The sequence below is a fragment of the Monopterus albus genome, unplaced genomic scaffold (genome assembly GCF_001952655.1).
Source record: "Monopterus albus unplaced genomic scaffold, M_albus_1.0 scaffold154.1, whole genome shotgun sequence".
NCBI lineage: Eukaryota > Metazoa > Chordata > Actinopteri > Synbranchiformes > Synbranchidae > Monopterus > Monopterus albus.
This window is the reverse complement of record NW_018128034.1, coordinates 728,186-751,658: the sequence shown is the minus strand read 5'-3', so window position 1 is coordinate 751,658 and position 23,473 is coordinate 728,186. Positions and strand designations below refer to the sequence as shown.

The 23,473-nt window shown below is 40.0% G+C and overlaps 3 protein-coding genes across 3 annotated transcripts in view; all 3 read left to right on the top strand.

Moving 5' to 3' along the window:
- Positions 1 to 4,272, top strand: part of paqr7a (progestin and adipoQ receptor family member VII, a) — a 4,764-nt gene extending 492 nt beyond the window's left edge. The window contains exon 2 of the mRNA XM_020614936.1: positions 2,665 to 4,272. Within this exon, the coding sequence (XP_020470592.1) occupies positions 2,702 to 3,766 (1,065 nt within the window). The 5' untranslated portion in view covers positions 2,665 to 2,701 and the 3' untranslated portion in view covers positions 3,767 to 4,272. The remainder of the gene's footprint in view (positions 1 to 2,664) is intronic.
- Positions 4,273 to 10,830: 6,558 nt separating this feature from the next.
- sh3bgrl3 (SH3 domain binding glutamate-rich protein like 3) lies at positions 10,831 to 16,774 on the top strand. Its single transcript, XM_020614943.1, has 3 exons — positions 10,831 to 10,967; positions 13,196 to 13,363; positions 14,580 to 16,774. Exons 1-3 carry the CDS (start codon positions 10,923 to 10,925, stop codon positions 14,646 to 14,648), a joined length of 282 nt encoding a protein of 93 aa, XP_020470599.1. The 5' UTR covers positions 10,831 to 10,922; the 3' UTR covers positions 14,649 to 16,774.
- A 1,361-nt stretch (positions 16,775 to 18,135) lies between these two features.
- The window catches only part of trappc9 (trafficking protein particle complex subunit 9), a 204,273-nt gene continuing 198,935 nt past the window's right edge, over positions 18,136 to 23,473 (top strand). The window contains 5 exon segments of the mRNA XM_020614930.1: positions 18,136 to 18,219; positions 19,116 to 19,711; positions 21,341 to 21,486; positions 22,284 to 22,409; positions 23,293 to 23,319. Coding sequence (XP_020470586.1) covers positions 19,128 to 19,711; positions 21,341 to 21,486; positions 22,284 to 22,409; positions 23,293 to 23,319 — 883 coding nt within the window. The 5' untranslated portion in view covers positions 18,136 to 18,219; positions 19,116 to 19,127.

The following is a 23,473-nucleotide window of genomic DNA, read 5'->3' as shown; positions in this document are numbered from 1 at the left end:
GACTTCCTTCAGCACCTCTTGGACTCAGGAAGAGCATCTAGCACTGTTAGGGTGTGTGCAGTTGTTATTTCTTGCTTCATAAGGTCCCCTCCCACCCCCGTCCGGGGTGGGAGGGGATTCCATCATGTAATCTCCCCTTGGTGTTAAGATTACTGACTCAAACCCCCTCATAAGCTTCTTGTTACTGAGCAGTTATTGAGCATGCAGACCCAGAGTTCCTCTGTGATAAAAAGAGATTCCTCCTGACATCTTGCTCAGCCAAGAAAGTTAATGAATTACACGCTTTGCCTGTAAGTGAAGTGTGGTCAGCTGTGGCTAAATGCTTCATTCCTCCCCAGGGTGGTGAACTCCCAGACAGTGAAACAAGAGACCTGTTCATTTCAACCAGAGGCAGAAGCTAATTTTGGGGGAAACAGACATGTAGAGATTGTGACCAGTATGGGTGCTGAAACACTAGCTGCTCAACATTATTTCTTCCTTTCTACAGCACCACTACTATTCTTGTAGCACACTCCACTTAGGAGTATGGTAATTCATGGGCAGGTTGGACTCCATTGATATGAGGTCACAAGGCCAGGTAGAAGGATGGCATCACTTTCATCTCACACATTTATCAACATATATCTCATCAGGGGCATGTACAGAAAAATACAATTGTTTTTAAAGGGTAACTAGAAAGAGTATGGGTATCCTTGCATCTGATGCATGGCATATACTGAATGGGCCTACCAGGCACATGTCCTGGGGCCCAGGAGGTCAGGGGGTGCTAAGACCAGAGAACCATGAAGTAACTGTTAAGCTTTCCATAGGAAAACCACTGAAATGACAACAAAACAAGTGCAAAAAGGCACAAAATTAGATAAAAGTTGCAAAACAACTACAAAAAGTTACAAGACCACTATAAGGAGACAAAATGACTAACCCTCCTGTTATGTATTGTAAAGTTAAAACATCTAAAAACAATAGTTAAAAGTATTTTATTGATATGAAACTTATTCTGCTTAGCTTAACAGGCATATTCAACATATAAAATGAAAATGGTTCATTTCACATATTGCAACCTCCCCCTGCATGTTTATATTACAAAGATACTGGTACTGAACAGAAGAGGTGTCTCGTTCATTTATCAACATCACGTCATAACAAGAAAAGATTTCAAAATGTAAAATAACATTTTTAAAAAAAATCTGTCATGTAAAAATAATGTATTTTATATGTAGGTCTTTCCAATGTACATTAAAAAAAGTTTTAACATGCATTTTTTATGAAAAAATGAGTGCATTAACCTCATTGAACCATAATCTGTGAGAGGTGAAGAACACCACTGCACTAAATAGTGATTGAAATGGTTAGTAATGGTAAAATTAATCCAGGAACATCACTGCTGTTCCTGAAAAATGAACATAACAGGTGGGCTAAAAAGAGACAGAGAAGACCCTGAACACAGCAAAATTACTAAAAATATATGCAGAATGACAAAAAGTGACATCAAACAAGTACAAAGAGAGTGTCTGTTGCAAAACAAAATAGATACAACACAAGTGAAAATGGGTGCAATATGACTACAAACATGCAAAAAATAGAAGTAGATTGTGCTTCAGGGAGTAGAGTGGACATCTCTCAACTGGAAGGTTGGAGGTTGGAATCATGGTGCCTTCAGTCCACATGTCGAAGTGTCCTTGGGCAAGACAATGAACACCAAGCTGCAGCCACCGATGGCTGCCTCAGTTCTGCACTGGAAATAAATTCCTTGTGTGTGTAACATACGTGGCCAAATAAAGTGATTATCAATCTGTGAGGCCTGCTCCTGTAAGTGCAGGAGTGGTAGGGTCTTACGTGTCTGTGCCGAGGGTCCCGTTCTCTCAAAATCCGTCCGTGAATGTATGCATACTACCATATTAACATAACATCTGGGATGCTTCCGAGGGTTCTTCACTCAGTTAGATCTTTGAAAGTGTTGCAGCTAAACTAGGGCCATTAGTAGAATAAGAAGAGAGAATCACTGAGAAATACAGTGATGTATGAGAATATTTTCACCTGGTGCCAAGTAAAACTGCTGTGAATGTAATTCTCAGATCATAATGTGACTCATGAAATGTTACGTAAATATCAACCATGAAGTTAAACATGAGTCCACAGTCACACTAACAAAGTATATTACAATTTAATTACTATTTAGAGGGTTTTTGTACAAAATATTTATTTATTAGTTCACTGCCATTTATTGCACATTAACATCTACTTTTAATGAAGCACTTCTGAACAAACATGTTATAGATTTAATAGTAACCCACAGGCTTCTTAGACCTTTATTGCTTGATACTAAACCCATTAAAACCAATGAGGGGCCAGTAGTGCTCCATCCATCTTTAAGGGGTGCTGAAAGTTGAACAAGTCACCTGATATCACTATATGTGCTTTGATAATTGTTTTTTGTCACAAATAGGAAGAAAGCCTAGAGGTTTCACAGTGACTTAGCAGCCCACCACTAGTTTTCTGGTGCACGTATCACACACACACACGTGCCCACATACATGCAGAAGGAGACACATCTGATTATTGATAGATTTTTTATTTATATACACACACACACACACACACACATAAGGATCTAAAAACACACCAAAAATATTTTTGTTGATTTTAACCTTGAAATATCTGCAGGGGCCAACCACAGTGCATCAGTCAGCTGCTGACAGTCATGGCAACCATTGTGATGGAGAGAATTGGGCGAATGTTCATCAGCCTGCAGCAGATCAAGCAGGTTCCCCAGATGCTGACTGAGGCTGCACCCTCTGTGCCCAGCACCCTAAGAGACACTGAGGTTCCCTACTGCTTCAGAGAGTGCTACGTGTGCACTGGCTACCGACCGCTCAACCAAAGCTGGCGCTACTATCTCTTGTCTTTGTTCCAGCGCCACAATGAGACCATCAACATCTGGACTCACCTGCTGGCATTTTTAGTTTTCCTGGTTAAATTAAGCCGGCTCTCGGAGACTGTGGACTTTGCTAATGATTCTCATTCATGGCCCCTGTTGATTCTTGTTCTGTCCTCCTTGACCTACTCAGCATTCAGTGTAGCAGCTCACCTACTAGGAGGCAAATCTGAGTTGTGCCACTACACCTTCTTTTTTCTGGACTATGTTGGGGTAGCACTGTATCAGTATGGCAGTGCTGTAGTTCACTTTTACTATGCTGTGGATGAAAGCTTGTACGGATACATACGTGGGATCTTCATGCCTGTTGCCACCTTCCTCAGCTGTCTGTCATGCATAGGATGCTGTTATGGCAAATACTGCAACCAAACCCCACCAGCCTGGGTGCGCAAGGTGTGCCAGGTGGTGCCTTCAGTGCTTGCCTATATCTGGGACAACAGTCCTGTGGCTAAGAGACTCTTACTCTGGTCTCCAGCCAGCAATGACCCAGCTATTAGCTACCACTTTGGCCAGGTGGCTTTCTTTCTCAGCTGTGCCAGTTTCTTCACCTTCCACATGCCAGAGCGCTGCTTCCCTGGACGATGTGATTTTGTGGGACAGAGTCATCAGATATTCCATATTTTCCTAGCTTGCTGCACCTGGTGTCAGATTCATGCATCCTACCTTGACTACATGGGCCGCAGGAAGCTGTACTCACGTCTGCACCAGAGCGGTGAGGCACCTTTCTTTGTAGGACTGTATGTGGTCACTTTGGTTGTATGTGCACTGATTGTTGCCTTCATGCTGAGGAAAGTTATGCAAGTGCTTAACTTGAAAGCCAAGTCCAAATAATCGATTGGATGTTGTAGGATCTACACGTAGGGGTGTCCTGATCCAGTGTTTTTGGTCTTTATACCTTGTATCTGAAGTATCTGCCAATACTAATTCCTATTTGATATTTATATTTACCTACAGTTAGTATTATTATATATCTGGCATATTGAAGTTGACATTAATCTTGCACACTGTATTTTTCAGCAACTTCTTGATCCAAAATATTATGTTGTTAGCCTAAATAATTTATATGAATAAAAGAATAGCTGGCCGCTGGACAACACTCAGAGCTACAGACACATCACAGGGCAGATACTAACTACTGCTTCTTATTTGTATGTGAACACACTGTATAACCAGTCCAATTTAGACAGCTGTTATGGTTTGTGGACCTCGCTTCCTGGTTTTCTGTTCATCCCCTGCCTCTCCTGTCACATCCTCAGCCAGCACAATCAGCCATCATTTCATCCACCTGCCGCTACATATACAGCCCTTTTCCTCTTTGCTCCCTGCTGGTTCATTGTCGATACTCACCTGTTCCCCAACCTGCTACCCAATGCTCCAGCTCTGTTTCCCAGTGCTGCACTCTCCAGTTCTCCGTTCCCCGGCTCTACACTCCCAGGTCATCCACTCGCCTCCTGTCAGCTCCACGCTGCCTACCTGCCTTTGTCCCCAGCTCTGCCTCTGTCCCCTTTTTTCTCCCAATAACCTGACCTCCTGTGTTAACAATAAACTCAAGATCAAAGATTTTTATTGTCAATTCACTATATGTGCAGGACATACAGAAAATCAAAATACCATTTCACCTAGTATTGAATGCCATACCATTTAGGAAACTAAAATAGAATAAAAGAAAAATAGAATAAAAAAAGACTAAGAAAACTAAAACAAAGTGATTAGGGTAAAGCTAAATGATACAACCGACTAGTCTATGACTGAAGCCATATACAATCAGTGACAGTGAAAATAATAACAAGAAGATTGTCAGATGGTTGTGAGATTGAGATGCACATGGACAGTAGAGCAAATGACCAACAGCAGCAGATTTACATGTAATATAACAAGAAGGGGGAATGTACTGGGTTTGTGCAAAACAAACAAAACTCCTTTTGTGTTCCACTCCCAGTGTGTGTCTGAATATATTGGGTCCACCGACGCCTGCTATAACAATAGCTTTGTTTGATGATTTAATAATGCTGCATTAACAAAAGCTGGTGGCTGTTGTGGCACTAGAGTGTGGATACCCAAACAGAGCCTGACGGGACCCATTGGTACCTGAGGATTCGGGCAGAACTTTAGTAGTTATGTTCGGGTCCTGGTCAGGTTTGGACATATACGTAGGTCAAACTTTAGGCTGGAGCACTCAAATGTCTGCTTTGTTTAATGATAAGGGTAAAAAAAAAAAAACACTGTACAAACCTAACTGTGTTGGGCTTGGGTTGGGTTTGGACATAATACACTGTCATGTTGGACCTGATGATTTATTACAATGGATGTGCTTAGTTTGTATCCCAGTTAGCCCCAGCTTGTGGCTCTCACATATTACATACACTTGAGTCACAGAAATTATCTTCCGTGAGTGTTCGAAATCAAACTTGCTGAACATTTTAATCCTGTGCTGTTGTTTCATAACACTTACCCAATTTCTGAAGGTATTTCCCAAATCCTCATAGACTCTTCTAGTGATACGGAATCACAAATAATCTGGTCCAGTCCAGGAAAACTATATGTTTTGTCAGTTTTTTGAGGGAAAGGGTTTGCTTCATGGAAAACGTAAGACACAAGGAGTGACGTTGTCTCTCACTTTTTTGTGAAAGATGGGCATGAATCTATTATTGAGACCATTTATATTATTATAACTATTGTAATATTGAATGTATTATTGAAAATTAATTTCATTTTTATTTCATTTTTTCATTCTGGTTTTACAAATGAATACTCTAAAAGACTCATTTTGCTCATTTTTGATTTTTTCAAAATTTTATTTTGAAAAACAAATGAATGATACACAGATTCTTTAAACACAAATAGCGATGAGGTTGTTCCTGTTTCTGGACATGAGAAATAAAGGTATTACGAAATGAATATTTCTGGAGTCATAACTTGGGCACTTTAATGTCCTCTGGTCTGAATGAGAAATTTAATTTGTCCTGTTTCTTATAATGAATTTGTGATATGTAGGTTTGCTTAGTATTTTTTTGGTGATCATGTGATCTACAGTTCTCCTTATTGGATACATTGTTGAAGTTCAGATGTCATGGTATACTGTAGTAACAAACAAAAATACAGTGTAATAACAATGCAGGACCATACAGGGCTTTTGTCATTGTGCCTTGAGAGCCCATTGTTTGCACATTTAAATTTAGCATAAAGTTGGTGCTGGCTGAGTTTTGCTATGATAAAATGATTTCTAGCGTTCTGAAAGCCATCAGATAATTGCAGTGTTTAGACTTTTCAGACACTGAAGCTGTAGGATTTAAGTGGCTCTTTTGGATGGGTTTATACACATAGGTTTGCGATCTTTGAAAGCACATGATGAGATGTTTTGAATTGCCATTGTGAGAATTAATCCTTTTTTGTGCTGTTTTGTTGCCACTAATTTGATATCATACTGTAGCACTTTTAGAGATCTGTTAATATACCATCTTTAGACTGTATTTAAGAAAGCCTAAATGTTTCATGAGGGATTTAATATGTAAGGAAAGTCTTTGCTTTTTTTAAATATATTTTATTTTATATGTGTGTACATTGTTTTGTCTACTGTATATATTTGGAATCCAATCCCGGCCGGCAATCAGGCGAAGGCGGGGTACACCCTGGACAGGTCGCCAATCCATCACAGGGCTAACACATAGACGAACAATCACACACACACACTCCTATGGGCAATTTAGAGACACCAATCAACCTAAGCTGCATGTCTTTGGACTGTGGGAGGAAGCTGGAGTACCCGGAGAGAACCCACGCAAGCACGGGGAGAACATGCAAACTCCACACAGAAAGGTCCCGGGTGGGGCCCGAACTTGGAACCTTCTCGCGTGTGAGGCAACAGAGCTAACCACTGCACCACCGTGAAATTTAAATGGGAGTGAAACATTTATTGCAGGCCATAAATAATCTTAACATTTTTGTCGTGTGTCCTGTAGGCCCATTCGCCAATCCAATGAATATGGCAGCACTATTCCATTACTGATCATTTCACCTTGTCCTTTTCTATTCTGTGACTAAATTCATTCAACCATTCTTTAAAAGTAAAACATCTTTGAAAAGCCTCCTTTATCAGAATTAGCTGGATCTAGACCAAGTGACAAATGCCTTTCTGCTGCCCCCAAACGTCAATAAAGGCATATTTATTTAAGGTAAACACATTAGCCAAAAGGCCTTTATTTTATCATGGTGAGCAGTTTTCTATTTCCTCTGATGCAAACCTCAGAGATGACAATGTTTACCTAAACTTTCAGGATTACTGATAGCCTTACTGGGTGCTGGCCCACACACTGCCTGGCTTAGTCATTCACTTAAAACCCTGAATCAGCTGAATGATGGCAGTGCTGGATTCTTTCCCACATTCCTTTTGTCTGACTCACAATAGAACAGGCCAGCCTACTTCCCTTGTGATAAGGTCCAAATTAAATTTTATCACTGGTCATTACTCTTAATGGGGTTCAATATACTCAGAGCATTACAGCAAGAACATTACACAGCTGGGTTGTCAGTGTGTGAGTATGATACCCTCTAAAACAAAATTGTCATAGGTTATTATCGTTAGGGGAATTTGGATAATTTCAATTTGCTGGTTGTCTAGTGGTTAGACTGAGTGAACCAGAACTGGACAGTCCCAGACTCAATCCTTTTAGCAGCCATGTGTCATATTCAGGTTTCTGCCAAACTGCCAGTATGTCTGTACACCAATATGAAACAACTACTAGATGGATTGCAATGAAATTTTGTTCAGACATTCATTACCCCAAGAGCATAAGGCTTACTGACTCTGGTGACTCCCTGATTTGTGCTCTAGCACCACCATGAGGTTGACATTTAACATGCCTTGTGTACATAATTCCTATTAGCCGGTTGGCCATGAAATTTAGTCAAGATATCTGATACCTAAAAGATGAATCCTAATAACTTTAGTGATCCCTTATTCAGAGAAACGTCTACTGGATGATTTGCCACAAGAATTTCTTAGCAGCTATTAGATGGATTTCCATGCAGACTGGTATAGACATTCATGCTCCACTCACAATATATTACTTTAACTTATCAATTACAGCCGCCATCATGTCAAAATTATATTACTTTAACTTATCAATTACAGCCACCATCATGTCAAAATTTTATTAATTGGTTGGATATTTGATTTATGACTAAATATCTGTTATACTTTGTGCTTAAAGACAAAGCAAATGTTAGCATACTACACTGAGATGGTGAACATACTTGCTTAGCATGTTAATGTTGTCACTGCGAGTGTGTTAGCATGTTTACTTATAACTTACTTACGTATTAACAAGATTATTAACATATTAACAATATTAAATGTACAGTGAGCATATGAAGAATATACAGTATATGCTGCCAGAGGAGATTCTGCTCCTGACACAGAGGAAAATTGTTGTACAAGGTGATGGCAGGTGGCAAGAAAAACTTCCTGTAGTGTTCCTGGAGTCTCTAACTGAAAGTGCTCCTTCCTCAAGGCAAGTCTGCTATAAGTCCCTTGCTGTAAACTGCCTCTGTGTTACATTTCCAGTCCAGTCTGTTGTTGAGGTGTACTCCAAGGTTTACAGTATGTAGCTCTCCAGCACCTCCATCTTGTAGCCCGGGGCTGTGTTTACCTAGTTCTGGTCCTCCTAAAGTCCACAACCTTGGCCTTGGCCATATTATAATCACCTTTATTTGGCCAAGTATGTTACACACACAAGGAATTTGTTTCCGGTACAGAACGGAGGCAGCCATCTGCGGCACCAACTCACACCGATGGCTCTAACCATCGGGGGCAATGGGGGGGTTCAGTGTCTTGCCCAAAGACACTTCCACATGTGGCCTGCAGGCACTGTGATTCGAACCTCCAACCCTCCGGTTGGGAGACGACCACGATCGCCCCTTCACCATATCTAAAAACAGCCGGTTGTTCCAACAACACACCACAAAGTGGTTCACTAGAACTCTGTACAGTGTTGCACACACCTTAGAATGAAACAAAGTCAGTGAGAGACTGTAAACAAATAATTAAGATAATACTAAGACAACTGAGAGACAGACTTGGAGCATCCAAGCTATTTTGGGAAATATTTAGTTATATCTTCAGACCTTTAGTGTCAGGGGTGGAAGACTGCCCCTTCACTGTTATACTTTTGGCCACAAACATTGCAAGGCTCACTGTGTGAGGCACTATCAAGTGATGTGGCTGCTGACCTGGAATACTACATTTTAGAGTAAGAATGAAGGTCCTGTGACCCAGTGGATCTATTCTCCACAGGGGTTCGTTGGCAGACAGCATGCTAAAGGTGAGATCCCATGCATAGAAATGTCCTGTAGGTAGTAGTCATCACTGTTGTCAAAATAAGCCTAGCTGTAGTGGAGCACTGACTGTTATCTACACAGCGGCCATGCAAAATACCCTTGGCTTTTGGATTAAGTAATCAGCAATAATATACAAGTAATGAAGGCCTGAATTACCACAGGAGAAATTCCTTCACCATGACAGCCTTAGATGTGTTCTACACATCCTGGCTTATACAGGTGCGTACAGTCGTTGATAAACCAGCCAGTTGGATAGGCAGATTTGCAGACATGAATTTCCATGACATGAGTTTATAAACATCCCATAATTGGGGCTATTTGGAAAGCAGACATTTGTTGAAGTAAAATGTCCAGTGATATGTTCACTGTGACAGGTAAAGGACAGGTGGATACTAGCTGGCTTTGCACATACAGCCTCAATGTAGCATACACTCTCTTTATTATATTCTTATTATATTTCTTCACATGCTGTTTATTTGTCTACTTTATATTTCACTTTGTGTTTTGGCATTCATTGTGGACAGCAAAGAATTTCATTGTACAGGGAAACATGTTTCCTTACTGTGCTCATGCCAATAAACACTTTGATTTGATCTGAAATGTTTGTGCTTACAAGCAACATTTACTTTGTGAGAACTTACAGTTCCTTATTTACTGTCAACAAAGCAACAGAAGTGTCTTGGTGTTAAGAATTGATCAATAATAAATCTGATTTAAATAGAGATGTTCATCTTTCCCAGAACTGGAATAAATCATTCATTAAATATTTTCAGAATAAGAATCAGCTTTATTGGCCAGGTGTGATGAATACACAAAGAATTTGACTCCGGTAAGTGGCTCTCAGTGTGTACGGACTCAACCCTACATGTTAACAGATACAGTAGCTGTGTTCAAGGAATCACATAGAGACCCAAACAGTGCTTCTGCCACAGAGAGGTATGTTGGGACCACTGTGCATGTGTGCAAGTGCGTCACGGAATCTGCAAATTAGGAAGTGAAGGGGGGTCTTAGGTGGAATGTAATGAGAAAATAAAATGTATGTGAGAAAGAAAGAAGATCTGAGAACAGAAGTTATAATACATAATGTGTTTTTAACTAGAACAAAGACTTAGTGCCCCATGGGAATGGATCTCTATAGTCACTATGGACTAGGAACAATTCCTGTGACCAGTAAAAATTACATAGGCCTTTACCAATAACTCTTTCTATATATGTACGGTATAGGTATATAACTGCATAGCTATCAGTGTATACACTATACAGCTATGAAAACATGTAAAGGTATCTTTTAATAGAAGCCGATCAGCTCATTTTTGTCCCAGGGCTATTAAGCAGGTTAGTCCAACGATGATTTAAGGACAGATTAGCCTCCACGCAGTCTGTTTTATACACAGCCATACCTTTCACAAAGTCCATGTTTATTGTTTCCTCTACGTTGTCAAAAACGTATGCAGCCATATCAGTAACTTAGACATTGTTTGTGACGTTCAGAGCTGACGTTATGAGCTGCCCTTTCCCCAGGAAGTGAAAACGCGGTATTTATTTTGAAAGTACGGACACCAAACTTCCTTCCCTTTTTATCCAGTTATTACCGAGCTTGACAAAGCTACTGCCAAGCAGATACACAAAGGGAGTGGAAGGACCTGCACCAATGGGAGTCAAACTGTATTACACCACCGTTACTGCCTCACGGACGGTGAGTCAATGGCTTCACTTTAATAAGTTTAACGTTACGTTTTTCTGTCGTGCTTTTGGCGGCAGCAGCTTCCTGTGCTCAGTTCATCAGACACACCCAGCATCCTATCAGTAATAACAGATTCCTTCTGATTAACACCGTAAACGGGCCTGTGCAGCTCATTGCCCATTTATATTTTTATTTTAATGTCAGCGTTACTAGGTGGTAGGCGCTGAGGAAGATTAAAAGTATCTCTGGAAAATGTAAGGCAGTGCAAAGACGGCCCAGAATGCATTAGCTTAGTCCTGCTCATTTCCTTTTTCTCCAGCATGTTTAGCTAGCTATTTTTTTGAAGATATTTGCCCCACAAATATGGACGTTGGGGCCTTTTACTTACACTAGAAATGGACAGTATTGTGGCAGCGTATCATACTGGTACATATGGTGTCCAGCCACCATAACGGTTGCCGCTAACTTGACGCAAAAATCTCGCACGTTAAGGTTGTGTTGCTTAAGGTAGATGGGCTATAATTGTGGCGTAAAGGCCCTTAACAAACAAGTGTATTTATCGGTTCTGCTTGCATCAAATACACGAAACAACACTTGTTTCAAAGAAATTTCATGATTTGTAAGTGGCTCAGGGGTTAAGTGACTATGGGAGCCAGTAATAAAGTACAAAACCTTTTATTAGGCAGCTCGTCTGGTGGAACGTACGTTTAAATACCCAATAGTGCTGGAATTTAGAAAAAGCATGTGAATGCTGATAAGCAAGATACGTCAGTAGACACAGCCCTGTATAAAACAGTCTATGGCAGTGCCCTGGGCAAACCTGGTGTCAGGTGTGAGGAGTTCGTGTAGTGGAAAAGTTTTGTAGGCTGCCCAAGCAGCCCGGAAGCAGCAAGACCCCGAACCAAGCATTGCTATACAATATTAATCCTTTCTGGGCTGTCGAACCGTGACGTCACCTGATAAGCAAGCCTTGCAGCTGCCATAACGTTTAGCCAAAACATGAGGAAAAGTCAAGGTGCGTGACTGTTGTTTTCGTGGTGTGTATCTAAACAATTGGACATAACCTTACACATTAAGACAAATATTAAGACTAGCATTACAGTTGACACTAACAGCAGTTTTCCTGTAACCTTGACGTGCCTACAGGCTGAATAGTTAACAGCCCAAGCTAGTCACCCTGTCTGCGCTAAACATCTTCTAATACAACAGATCTCTAATCCATATCTATCTAACTAAGAAATAACCTAACACTTTCCTGTGCAGTAACCTACTCTTTTCTGGGCTACTGTAGAAGGCTTTGGTTGTTTGTTTTTACTTTTACTCCTACAGTGGCCTATATATAGAAGAGAGGATGTCTTTGAAAGTTTAAAAAATGTCAGTTTATTAGCATATTGATTATGTATTGGCATATATTTTGTTTATTTAGACTATAGCAAGAGCATCCTTCCTGTTTAACAATGACGGTATACCCAAGAAACAAAGGCATGTGTCGAATAAATTCCACTAAAGTGTAAACCCACTTGGTTTTTGTGTTTAAGTTTGATTGTTCTTTAATACAGAGTAAGAGTTGTTATGTAGTGGCTCTGCACCACCCAGAATCTTTTTCTAACCTGGAACAGGAAAAAGTGTGTTCAGTTAAACTGCAGAACACAAAACACTACTTGATTCAGAGAAGCTTTTAATGACTTGTGTAATGAGCAAAGCAATTCCTCTTTTCAGTTTAAGGATGTGACACTGACCTAACAGTTGTGTGTGGCTGTCTAAATACCGTCCTACGTGTTTCCACTACTGTGGTTGGGTGGAGTCACTGTTATGAAAACTCCCTCCCAACTTCCTCAGTCACTAGGTCTATTAATCATCACCCACAGGCCAAATAAAGCTTTTTAAAGGCATGGCCTCAAAAGTACTTAATTAAGGTAGTTAATTTTTTTCTGTTACACCACAATGCATTGAAACATTTCTTATTTCCTTGATCCTGTGGAGAAATGAACTAATAAAGTTTATTGGTACTGTGCCTCAAACTTGTGTCTGTTGTGACTGATTAAAACTGTAACAACATAACAGCTGTCAGTGTTTGACTCCACTTAGCTCTTAGAAATATAGTCTGTAAATGCAGGATGCAAAGTTATGGTGGCACATGTCACTGTATGCAGATCATATCCTCCGAGGACAATGGTTTAACTGCTTCCTAGTGGTTGTGCTGCTTGAGTACATCTCTGATGGAAGCTGTTGTTTTCCAGGTGAAGTCTCAACAGGCAGAAGTGATGCGAATCCTTGACAGTAAATCCATTCAGTACGAGCTCATTGACATTTCTGTGGGTGGGGAGCTTCGTGATGAAATGAGGAGCAAAGCAGGGGACCCAAAGGCAGTGCCTCCACAGCTTTGTAACGAAGACCAGTACTGTGGGGTGAGGAACGCACACACACTTTACCCAAATTATCAGCAATGTTCATGTTAAAAATGAATGACCTATTCTGCCATTAACCTATTTATCTCTATATCGGACTCTCAGCCCCTATAGGCCTGAAAGGAGACTGTGAAAAGCATTGTGACAGTGAAATAAATGTCAAAACATTCATAGAAACTCATCAAAGTCCTTCTGCATCATAGTTTACTTCTCCTACGTCACTTTATATGATTATCGAGTTTCTGGTATGGACTGGGTAACTACAAAAGCAAAGCAATAGAGGACAGAGAAATGTCTCTGGTGTCACATGATCCATAATAGTAACCTAATTTGTTCTGCTCGTGTGCAAAATGCAGCTACTTCCTGACTGGTTAGGTTTAGGGCAAGATTGGGTGAGGCGATATGACACTGCTGTAAATTGCTTCTTTGCACATGCATAAAACAGGTTATGTAGTGACAACCGCTTCAGACACCGTTCTGATTTTACATTGCGCCTGTGGCACCTCCACCTGACGACATCATACCGTCAGGCTGTGATTAACACAGTAATCTATGACTCTAGAATCGTGCAGTCTGACACATTGAACATCTTATCGGACAAAAATATTGTGTAGTCACCACTGTACCACAGTTTTCTTACTTCTGCTAGATTTACAGACTTAGCACTCAAATACAACCGTAAGCACATATGTATAGACATAAATAATAACATCATCAACAAAAATCAAAACCCTAAAGTTTCTGTGACATATCCAGGTGATGCCAGTGACAATTTGTCTCAAGTGAAACAATATACAGTCACTCTCACACTTACAAATAACAAAAGTGAATGTGCATGCCATTGTAAAGGGATATAGTCTTTCATGGATCGATGTTTTTCACATTGCAAAGAAAATTAGAAAACCTATGGTTCTTCTGACATTAGTACATACCATTTTTATTTTATTTTAAACTTAATCTGGGGGAACAAATGGTGCAAAAGGCTGCACCAGGAGTCTACATGGAAACATTGTTATCTCATCAGTGATGATTCAGAACAGCGTATACTCTAATAGCTATGAAAAAAAAATCTGATCTCAATATAAGCTGTATTATAAACTGACTTGAAAATGATATTACATACAGGATGGTTTCAGTGAAGAAATTACACCTGTTGAGCACTCTGACATACAAGCAGTTTTAACAGTGTCTGTTTTCTTGTTTGCTGTTTCCACAGAACTATGAAATGTTTTCTGAGGCGGTGGAAGCGGATACAGTAGAACAGTTTCTGAAACTGGCATGTTGAGGGTGGAGTATCATTGTCCATCTTAATCCCATCCCCCCACCCACCCTGTGCCCTATTGGAGGTCCCATATCCAGTCTCTCTGCACCATTGGTAGTGTCCACTCTCTTTCAATGCCATAATGAAGAATGCCAAATATCTCTATTCAACTCATCTGAAGACACACATTCCTACTACTGAGCCAGCATCTCTTAATGAGTCATCTGTTATATTTTTGTTTCTGTTCCTGATTCCTTTCAAACCTTTTTCCTGTCTGAGAGACTAGTGTTACCCAGTGCTCCTACCCCACTAGGAATCAATGGGGTGTCTTAATGTGCAGTAATTAGGCCAACTAAACTTGATTGCTGGAGATTAAACTAATCCTCTGGATGACAGCATTAAACCTGATCCTCTGCAGCCTGAACACACAAACATCACTCAGTTTTTACTAATTTGTTGTTTTTTGTAGCCTTCAAGTTCCCATGTTGTACATGACAGCACACTCTTTGTATTTCACATGAATTCACAAGTAGCATGGACTGAGATGTCCTTAGACCTAAACAATTATAAATTATAGCAGCTAAAAGATGCCGTGATCAACCTTTTGTTATTTTGCTCCATTGGTTACCTTATGCCATATGTGATGAGGTTTGGGTCCAAAATGGGAATCCAGTGTAGCCAACTGAGGTCCTGTGCTGATTTGAAGTGTTTTGAGGGGCGATAATGGCACCAGAACTCAAATGTATGTCTGAACAAATATTAAAAATGCAAATTATTTCAATGAAGCTAGAAACTAGCACTTGTCTGTGACACATTAGAACATTAGTGGTTCTCACCCAAATACACCGTCGCATCAGAAATGGCACATAAGGCCATACCACACACTTACTTCCTAAGAATGTTTTGGCAACATTCCCCTGGTCACACTAGTTTCTATATTTTAATTCATTTTGGTATGTGGACTAGATTGAAGGCAAAATGTATCCATGATCACCGATGTACACGCCTATGGCAGACCTTTTCAAATCATACACATTGTGGCTTTAAGTAATCATTGGTGAGCTGGGCTGTAGCTACCACTTAGTGCTCTGAGGTCTCACCCCACTTTATTCTTTTAGGGAATGTAGGGATTTTAGACATCTGCAGGGGAATTAACATACGACAGCTTAAACTTATACATGGTGGGTACTTTGTAGGCTGATTCCACTATATAAATTGTACTATTTAGGCCAAAAAATGTGAGATTTCTCTGCTAAAATGTTATTTAGCATGGAGAAATGTTTAAATTTTTACGAGGTATTAACATTAAGGAAGTGCCACAGAAAATAAACATAATATGAAAAATCCAAATAGATAATTTGGCAAACTGTCTGCCTTTGTGAGTTGGATTCATGACCTCAGTATTCCAAAAATCATGGCTACATCCCTGTTTGCATAAAAAAAAAAAAGTTGGATTTAGGAACCAATTGCTGTCCTAACCTATGTTATAAAGGACTCCAATGAGCTAAATCTATTACAGTGTTGGTATACTCTTAAAATTGGTGGTTAAATAGCTTGGTTGTTGGCTGATCAATTTTAGCATCCAGTAGAGCAGGATGCTCTTAACATCACATTTGGTGCCAATATATATCTGTAATGCGCTCTTGAGGGTGATTGTTCATTGTAGTATTAGCATTTACCTGCCTTCTCTGATTTCCACTGTTTTACTGTATAACTTGAAAGCTTTATTCCACCACTGGGTGCTCTCCGTTGTTGGCTGACAGGGTAAAAAGTTGCCCGACATGTAGAAGAAAGTATTTCATAGTGTAAATCATTAGAATGAAAAGATGTGAATTCTGCTTTCAATCGTGTAGCTTTTCCTCCCTCTGTTTATTTGATTTTACACTTTTTCTGACTAATTGTACTGGGCATAACGATATAGTAATGTGACTATGCACTGCAACCCAGCCTCATTCTGAACAAATGAAGGTCAAAGTTGGTGTGTTTAGATTGACCTCACTCAGTCTTACTAGCCTTAGGGAAAACTCACTATATGGGAAAAATGAAGGCTTTACATATTTGTGCTTTTTATGTATTTGCATTAATTCATTTCATACATCTCAGTCAAAATATAATGTTCAGTTATTGGTCTTGTGTCTTGTTTTCAAAAATTAAGAACAACATGGTTTTCCTCTTACTTGTAACATCTGTCAGCCCCCAAATTTCACCGTCGTGTTATGGATTGGGATTCCTAGCAATGACAGCCTTCACACACGATGTTTGTGCACTGTTTTGTAAGTCAGTGGTTGTAGTTTTTGCCTCTTATTGATGTATATTCACTATGAACCATGTTCTAGACATTCCATGTCTCTTTCTGAGCTCCTGCTTTGTTTTTGGACCAATTCCCCTTGGCCAAAAAAGGAAAAAAGTTAAAATTGGGAACAAAATGCTGTTGTCTTCCAAGAAGATTGTGAAAAGTGATTTATGCTTTACAGAAATAAAACAGAGTTGAATCTACTTGTCTTTTTTTTCATCCATGGAATCCTTACCTAAAATGTTGAACTAAAGTGATGCAGTGGTAAAAAGAAAAAACTTCATTAAAATGGGTCATTTTCTATTTATCGCCTCCGTTTTAATGAGGAATCACCCACTAGAGGGCTAATTTACAAGTCAGTGGAATATGGTGATTGGCAATAGTGTCACATGGAGGCTGTAGGGTCAGTGCCTTCATAGCAATAGTACATGAGCTATGTATTTTCAGTGAACCTTTATGTGAACTACTACACCTTAAATGAAACTACTGAACTACTTTCATGAGGTCATTTTCATGATAGTCATTTAAAGTATAATTTGTTAGTAATTGGGAAATCATAGTACACTGAATAAGTACGAAGAGCATTTTGAAACTAACATGAACAACCTGAAGTACATTAAAATGCACAATTTATATAGTCTTAGTTTCAGTACCTAATTTCCTCTGTAGGAGGAGCAGATGTAGAGAAAGAAAAAGGATGACGAAGAAAAGAGACGTAGCAGGAAATAAGGATTTGATTTCAATAAAAAAGGTAAAAACATATACTGCATGTTCAGAAAAACATATTATTACTGTGGTTGTGCAAAATGATTATTGGGACAAATATGCTGTTACAGAGAATTATTCTTACAGTTATTCTTTCCACCAATTATCTTATATGAACTGGCTGGAATTACATCTTTGTAATTTTCTAGCCTGATGTGCATATTTTACAGAACCTACTGTAACTTGCCAGAAGGAAATATTTCTCACCGATATTTGCAATATGAAAATATTTTATTTACGAAGATTTCGGTTTTCACACATTCATGTATTAGTACCTTTTGGATAAAAAAAAATATGGCTTGTTGTCTACGAATTAAAATTTAATTTAATTTGTACTCTTGGGAGACTATCTTTAAGAGCCAACAAGCAATCAAACAAATAAATAGCGTTATGACGTCACGGTAAAACAGATACATACAGTATAACCGCCATGTGAAGGTTTTATTTTGGAAACAGGTACCGGATGTTGTGCTGGTGTTGTGTGTTGCAAAAGACTGGTTCTAAGGAAGCTGTGGAATCTGACAGGTTACTGCTCAGGTAACTCGAGTAAACATTATATATTAAAGACAGTTAGTTTGATTAAACCGATATGGCATTAGTGACCTGTTAATTACAGCCGGCACCTTAATGTGTGACGTTCATAGGTAGGAAGTCCATAGGTTAGCTGGCTAAGCTAAGCTAGCTGACACAAGTATCATGAGACGACATTATAGCCTATAGTAAGCTCATTTTCTTAGTGTGCAAGTGTTTATATATAAAGTAATGACGTGAGGGCTTCTGTTCTGTTGCATACACACTTTGCCGCTGTAATGATCTTGTCAGCTGCCTTCCTCGGTGTGCTAAGACAGCAGCAGATGTGGCTTTGCTTTACTTGCAAAGGTAATGATTCGTTTTGTTAGAAACACCGGTTTTGGACTATTTAGGAGTCGGTGGGTTCCATTGTTTCGTGTTGTATAACTACAGCAGGGACTTCATGCAGCACTTTTACATTCAAACATTAGAGGCTGTTTGTAGTACACGTCACGTTGTACGCAAACACAGCAGATGTTTTGCTAAGATTTAATTAACAGAGCATCCTTATGGGCCACATTTCAAACACCATAAACAAAAAGGGGGGGAAGGAAACCTTATCACTGCTTGCAAACACTTTCTGTATCCAGCTGAGAGTCTTTCTATTTTTGATTTAGGAAGTTTTACCTACTTCTCCTTGCAGATCACTTTAGTTATGAAATACATTTGATATTTACCCCCTAAAACGTCATTCTTTGCTCCTACCCAACAATTTTTTTCTTAATAAATGTAGAAAGGGTTAAATATTAAGTTGTGAAAATAATAGGTATGGGTGATTTTATGTGTTAACTGATAAAACAAAAAGTGGGAATATGATTTGCTCTATTAAACTTTTTTGTTTTCTTCTTCTCTATTTCATGAAGGCACATGTGAAGATGAGTGTCCCAGACTACATGCAGTGTGCTGAGGACCACCAGACGGTGCTCGTGGTGGTTCAGCCAGTTGGCATTGTACCCGAGGACCAGTTCTTCAAGATTTACAAACAGATCGCCAGCGTGAGCCAGGTGAGCATCAGGGACTCTCAGCGCCTCCTCTACATCCGCTACCGCCACCACTACCTGCCTGAAAACAATGAGTGGGGTGACTTTCAGACGCACCGCAAGGTGGTGGGCCTCATCGCCATCACCACTTGTGAGTCGGCCAAGGACTGGCCCCAGACCGCGGAACGCTTCCATGGCCAGAAGGAGCTGTTCAGCTCTACTCTCTATGACTCGAGGTTGCTAGTGTTTGGGCTACAGGGGGAGATTGCAGAGCAGCAGCGCACAGATGTGGCCTTCTACCCCAGCTTTGAAGCCCACTCTGATGTGGAGAAGAGAGTGGAGGACTTTGTGGAGTCGATTTTTATTGTCCTGGAGTCCAAGCGTCTTGATCGGGCCACAGACAAATCAGGTGACAAGATCCCTCTGCTCTGTGTGCCCTTTGAGAAGAAGGACTTTGTGGGTTTGGACACGGATAGCAGGTGAGTTATTTATGCACCTTCACTCCGTTTTCAAAAGCACATTAGCATGTGGAGGCTGGTCAAGGTCCGATGTCAGTAAATTTGATATGCAGCATAATTTTCGGTGTCAGATGTTTGTCTCACCTGCTCAAAGATTCAAAAATCTGTCTTTTGATTTTTGCTGCCTTCATTTTTGTTTATCTTGGTTTATTTGTCTTTTTCCTTTTCTTTCATACTGTCCTGTGAGTTTATTGTTGGGTGTGAAAAGGTGAGATGTTAGTCATACGTTTAGTTAACCCATACCGATCCCATCAGCTTTCAGTCTGCCCTGAAACAGACAGACCTCTGTGCTGTTGTGCAGTTACTCATTACTCCAAAACAAACTCATCACTCCTCCACAGTTTCAGTTTAAACACGAGCTATAACAGGCCACAAATATAAAGCTGTTTAGATAAGAATAATAAGTATTGTTAGAAAAGTAGTGACTAAAACGCTTAAATTACGTATATTGCATATATATCACCATATTATGTCATATAACATTGTAGATGAAGACTAATTTGCACTATTACACACACACAGTTACACTCTTGTTAAGTAAAATGTTACATTATGTTCTAAACTTCATGCGTGATGTGCAGCTTTTTTCAAGAAAGACTTTAAAGTTTGGACAATGATGTTTCATCATTATAGACAAATAGCTGGATTACTTGTCTCAGGCATGTCTCACTTTGCAGTTAAACCTTTATACATTATGCAGTCTGCTTAATCCAGTGGCTGTGCACCTAAAATTCTCACTGTAGTTGTTAAACACTGTATTTGGGATTGAAAGTAAGTAAAATGTGTATACAGTATATAATGCAAAGCAACATGCAAAAACATGGGTATGGTCATTTTAAAGGAGGGGCTGATAGTTTGGACTCCCTGAACACGGTCTGGCACAGTACACACTGTTGAGGATTGTCCCTGCTTCAGGACAACGCTGGGAAAGGGATTTAGTCTGTTTGGCTGTAGAAGCTGGAGCGACACACTGCTGCCTGGATCTCATATTCCTGAGAGCATACATTACGTTCCAGCTTGGCGTAGCAGTGCATCGACTCAACAACATGAATTTGATTATGGCATCCGTGTCTAAAAAAAAATAAATAAATAAATAAAAAAAAAACTTTTTAGTTCTGGTGGTAATTTTATTTTATGAATCCCTTAAGAACAGCCTTTTCGTTTTAGTTATATTTATTGCAGTTCCGAGTGAGGCATCGTCCTGAGCAGTAGCATGAATTTTTAAACTGACACATATGATGTAGATTTTCTCAGAAGTGGATATTTTTTTAGCCTGGGTCTGTGATCACCTGCTGTTATTTCACATGACCCTTCCAGTACCTACTCTGTCCTTGTCTTGTTGCCCTCCCTTGCTTATGCTTTCTCACCCCATGCATCCAATTTATAGTTGACCGATAAGATTTACTTGAGTCCTGGTGCCCTGCTAACATAAGAAATATCAGCAGCTGTTTATTTAAGGAAGACATGTCCACTCTGGAAATCAACATAAATCAGTTTAAAAGCCATAGTATTTAAAGAATTTGAGCCCCTCTGTTCATCTTGTTGTTGTCCGAAAAGGTTTTTGACCCTCTTCCTGCTGCTTTTCCTCAGGCATTATAAAAAGCGCTGCCAAGGGCGGATGAGGAAGCATGTTGGGGACTTATGCCTCCAGGCGGGCATGCTGCAGGATTCCCTGGTCCACTACCACATGGCTGTAGAGCTGCTCAGGGGGGTTAATGACTTCCTCTGGCTGGGTGGTAAGTCTGAAACATGGCAGCTTATTGCTACAAGGCCAGGGGACTTTTTTGCTGATGTTTAATATTGGAATATGTTTTATGGGGTTGTTGTCTGTTAGCTTCTGTCTCCTTGATTTGTATCATCTACAGTCTGACCAGTATTGGATTCCTGTGACCAATACCACTGTCTATGTTCGAGAGATTGTCTTTTTAATATAAACATAGCACATCACAAAAGAACTCATCATTTTATTGTTTGAGTATTGTGCAAAGGTTGTACATCCTGTTGCTTATTAGCTGAACTATAGACTGATGCCAGTTTATCTGACTTACGTTAGTGAAAGAAAGTCACTTTCGGCTTTTCCCGTTTAGGGGTCGCCACAGCGAATCGTCACACTGACGACTCGCATGCTGACATTTGGCACGTGTTTTACCCCGGATGCCCTTCCTGACGCAACCCTGATTCGAACCCGCTAACCACTAGCCTACCAGGGACGGCATCTGACTTACGTTAGTAATGGCTCATAATGCCGATACATCGGTCAGGATGTAATATCAGTATCGTTCTGAGCCTATGAATTTTACTGGGTTTGAGTCTGCATTTTCAGGTGTAGAGTAAATATTTAGTTTGTGCTTTATTCAAGTATAGTGAGTGCAAAAGCAGAAAAAATTTGGACTTTTAGATCACGAAAGGTTGCAGCAAACAATCTGCAGTGCAAACATTGGGCTCACAGAGGGACCTTCAGAAGCTCTTGCCAGAGTAAGCTCGAGGAAAGAAAAATGAAAATAAAATATTATTTCTCTGTTTTTGTTTACAGCTGCGTTGGAGGGTTTGTGTTCAGCATCTGTCATATTCCACTACCCTGGAGGCACAGCAGGGAAGACGGGTGGACGTAAGCCAAGTATCTCTCAGCCAGCAGATGCAGGAAAACGCCACAGACCAGGTGAGCACATCACTCTATAACTAGGCAAAAAGAAACAGTGGTCTGGATGGCATGAAGGGCTGCTATGGCAGCGGGTCATCCACTAATCACAGTTCGATCCCCGGCTCCTCCGGTCCACTTGTCTGAACCCCAAGATGCTCCTGGCAGCCAGGCCAGCACCCTGCATGGCAGCTCCACCACCCATTTACCAAGGGCTGTTGTCTGTTAGTGATTTGTAACTGAATGAGAATGTCACTACTGTCTATCAACCTTCGCTGAGCCAAGCTGCTTGCTTTGTGCGCACAGTTCAAGACGTCAGCTTCCTAAACTGCTGATGCTTATTGACCCTGATGATCCTGATGACTGCTGATTTAATTAACTTTGTTTAATAGGCCTAGTCTGTGATTAACATACTATTAACAAGGTGTTATATTAACACTGCACTGTGTTTAACTTCACTAAGTGAAAATAAATCTTGAATGGCAACTCAGTGGACTGTCGTCTTCTGTCAGCTTCAATAGAAATAATAATGAATTGCTTTTATATTGTCTGGATGACACCTGAGGACAGTGATTTAGGGTTGTGACGAAAAAAAAAAAATCTAATTTCTTCATTATTGATTTTTAATCATTTAGTTGATGCATTTCAGTTTTGACTTATAATGGTATGAGGTGATAAAAAACTAGCAAATATTTCCATTTCATAAGCTTAAATAAATTTGATATGAATGATTTTGACAAAATCAACATGGCCTAGCTTTCTACCAAAGTAATCCAATTTTCTGATCAGTGTTTTTTAAAGAAAAGCGGCAGCAGCAGCCATTGCACAGATTGTCGGGACTAACACTGCTAACATTGCGCCTTGCGTCCTTGAGTGAATCTGCATTCTTTCTCTCTGTCTGTAGGGGCTCAGGAGGTTCTCATTGACCCAGGTATGGTATGTCTAACCAACCTAGCTTTTGTAGACAATAATTTGCCTGTTTGCTTGTGGTCACATTAGCCCTATGATTGATGTCATTTTTTTTGTCCTGCATTATCAGAACCTTTATTTCTGTGGTTTATTTTGAAAATCAGCTGAAGTACCCC

Coding starts and splice junctions, on each gene's coding strand:
- sh3bgrl3 (XM_020614943.1), top strand. CDS start 10,923: ATGGGAGTCAAACTGTATTACACCACCGTTACTGCCTCACGGACG. Junction 10,968..13,195: donor CCGTTACTGCCTCACGGACG/GTGAGTCAATGG, acceptor GTTGTTTTCCAG/GTGAAGTCTCAACAGGCAGA. Junction 13,364..14,579: donor ACGAAGACCAGTACTGTGGG/GTGAGGAACGCA, acceptor CTGTTTCCACAG/AACTATGAAATGTTTTCTGA.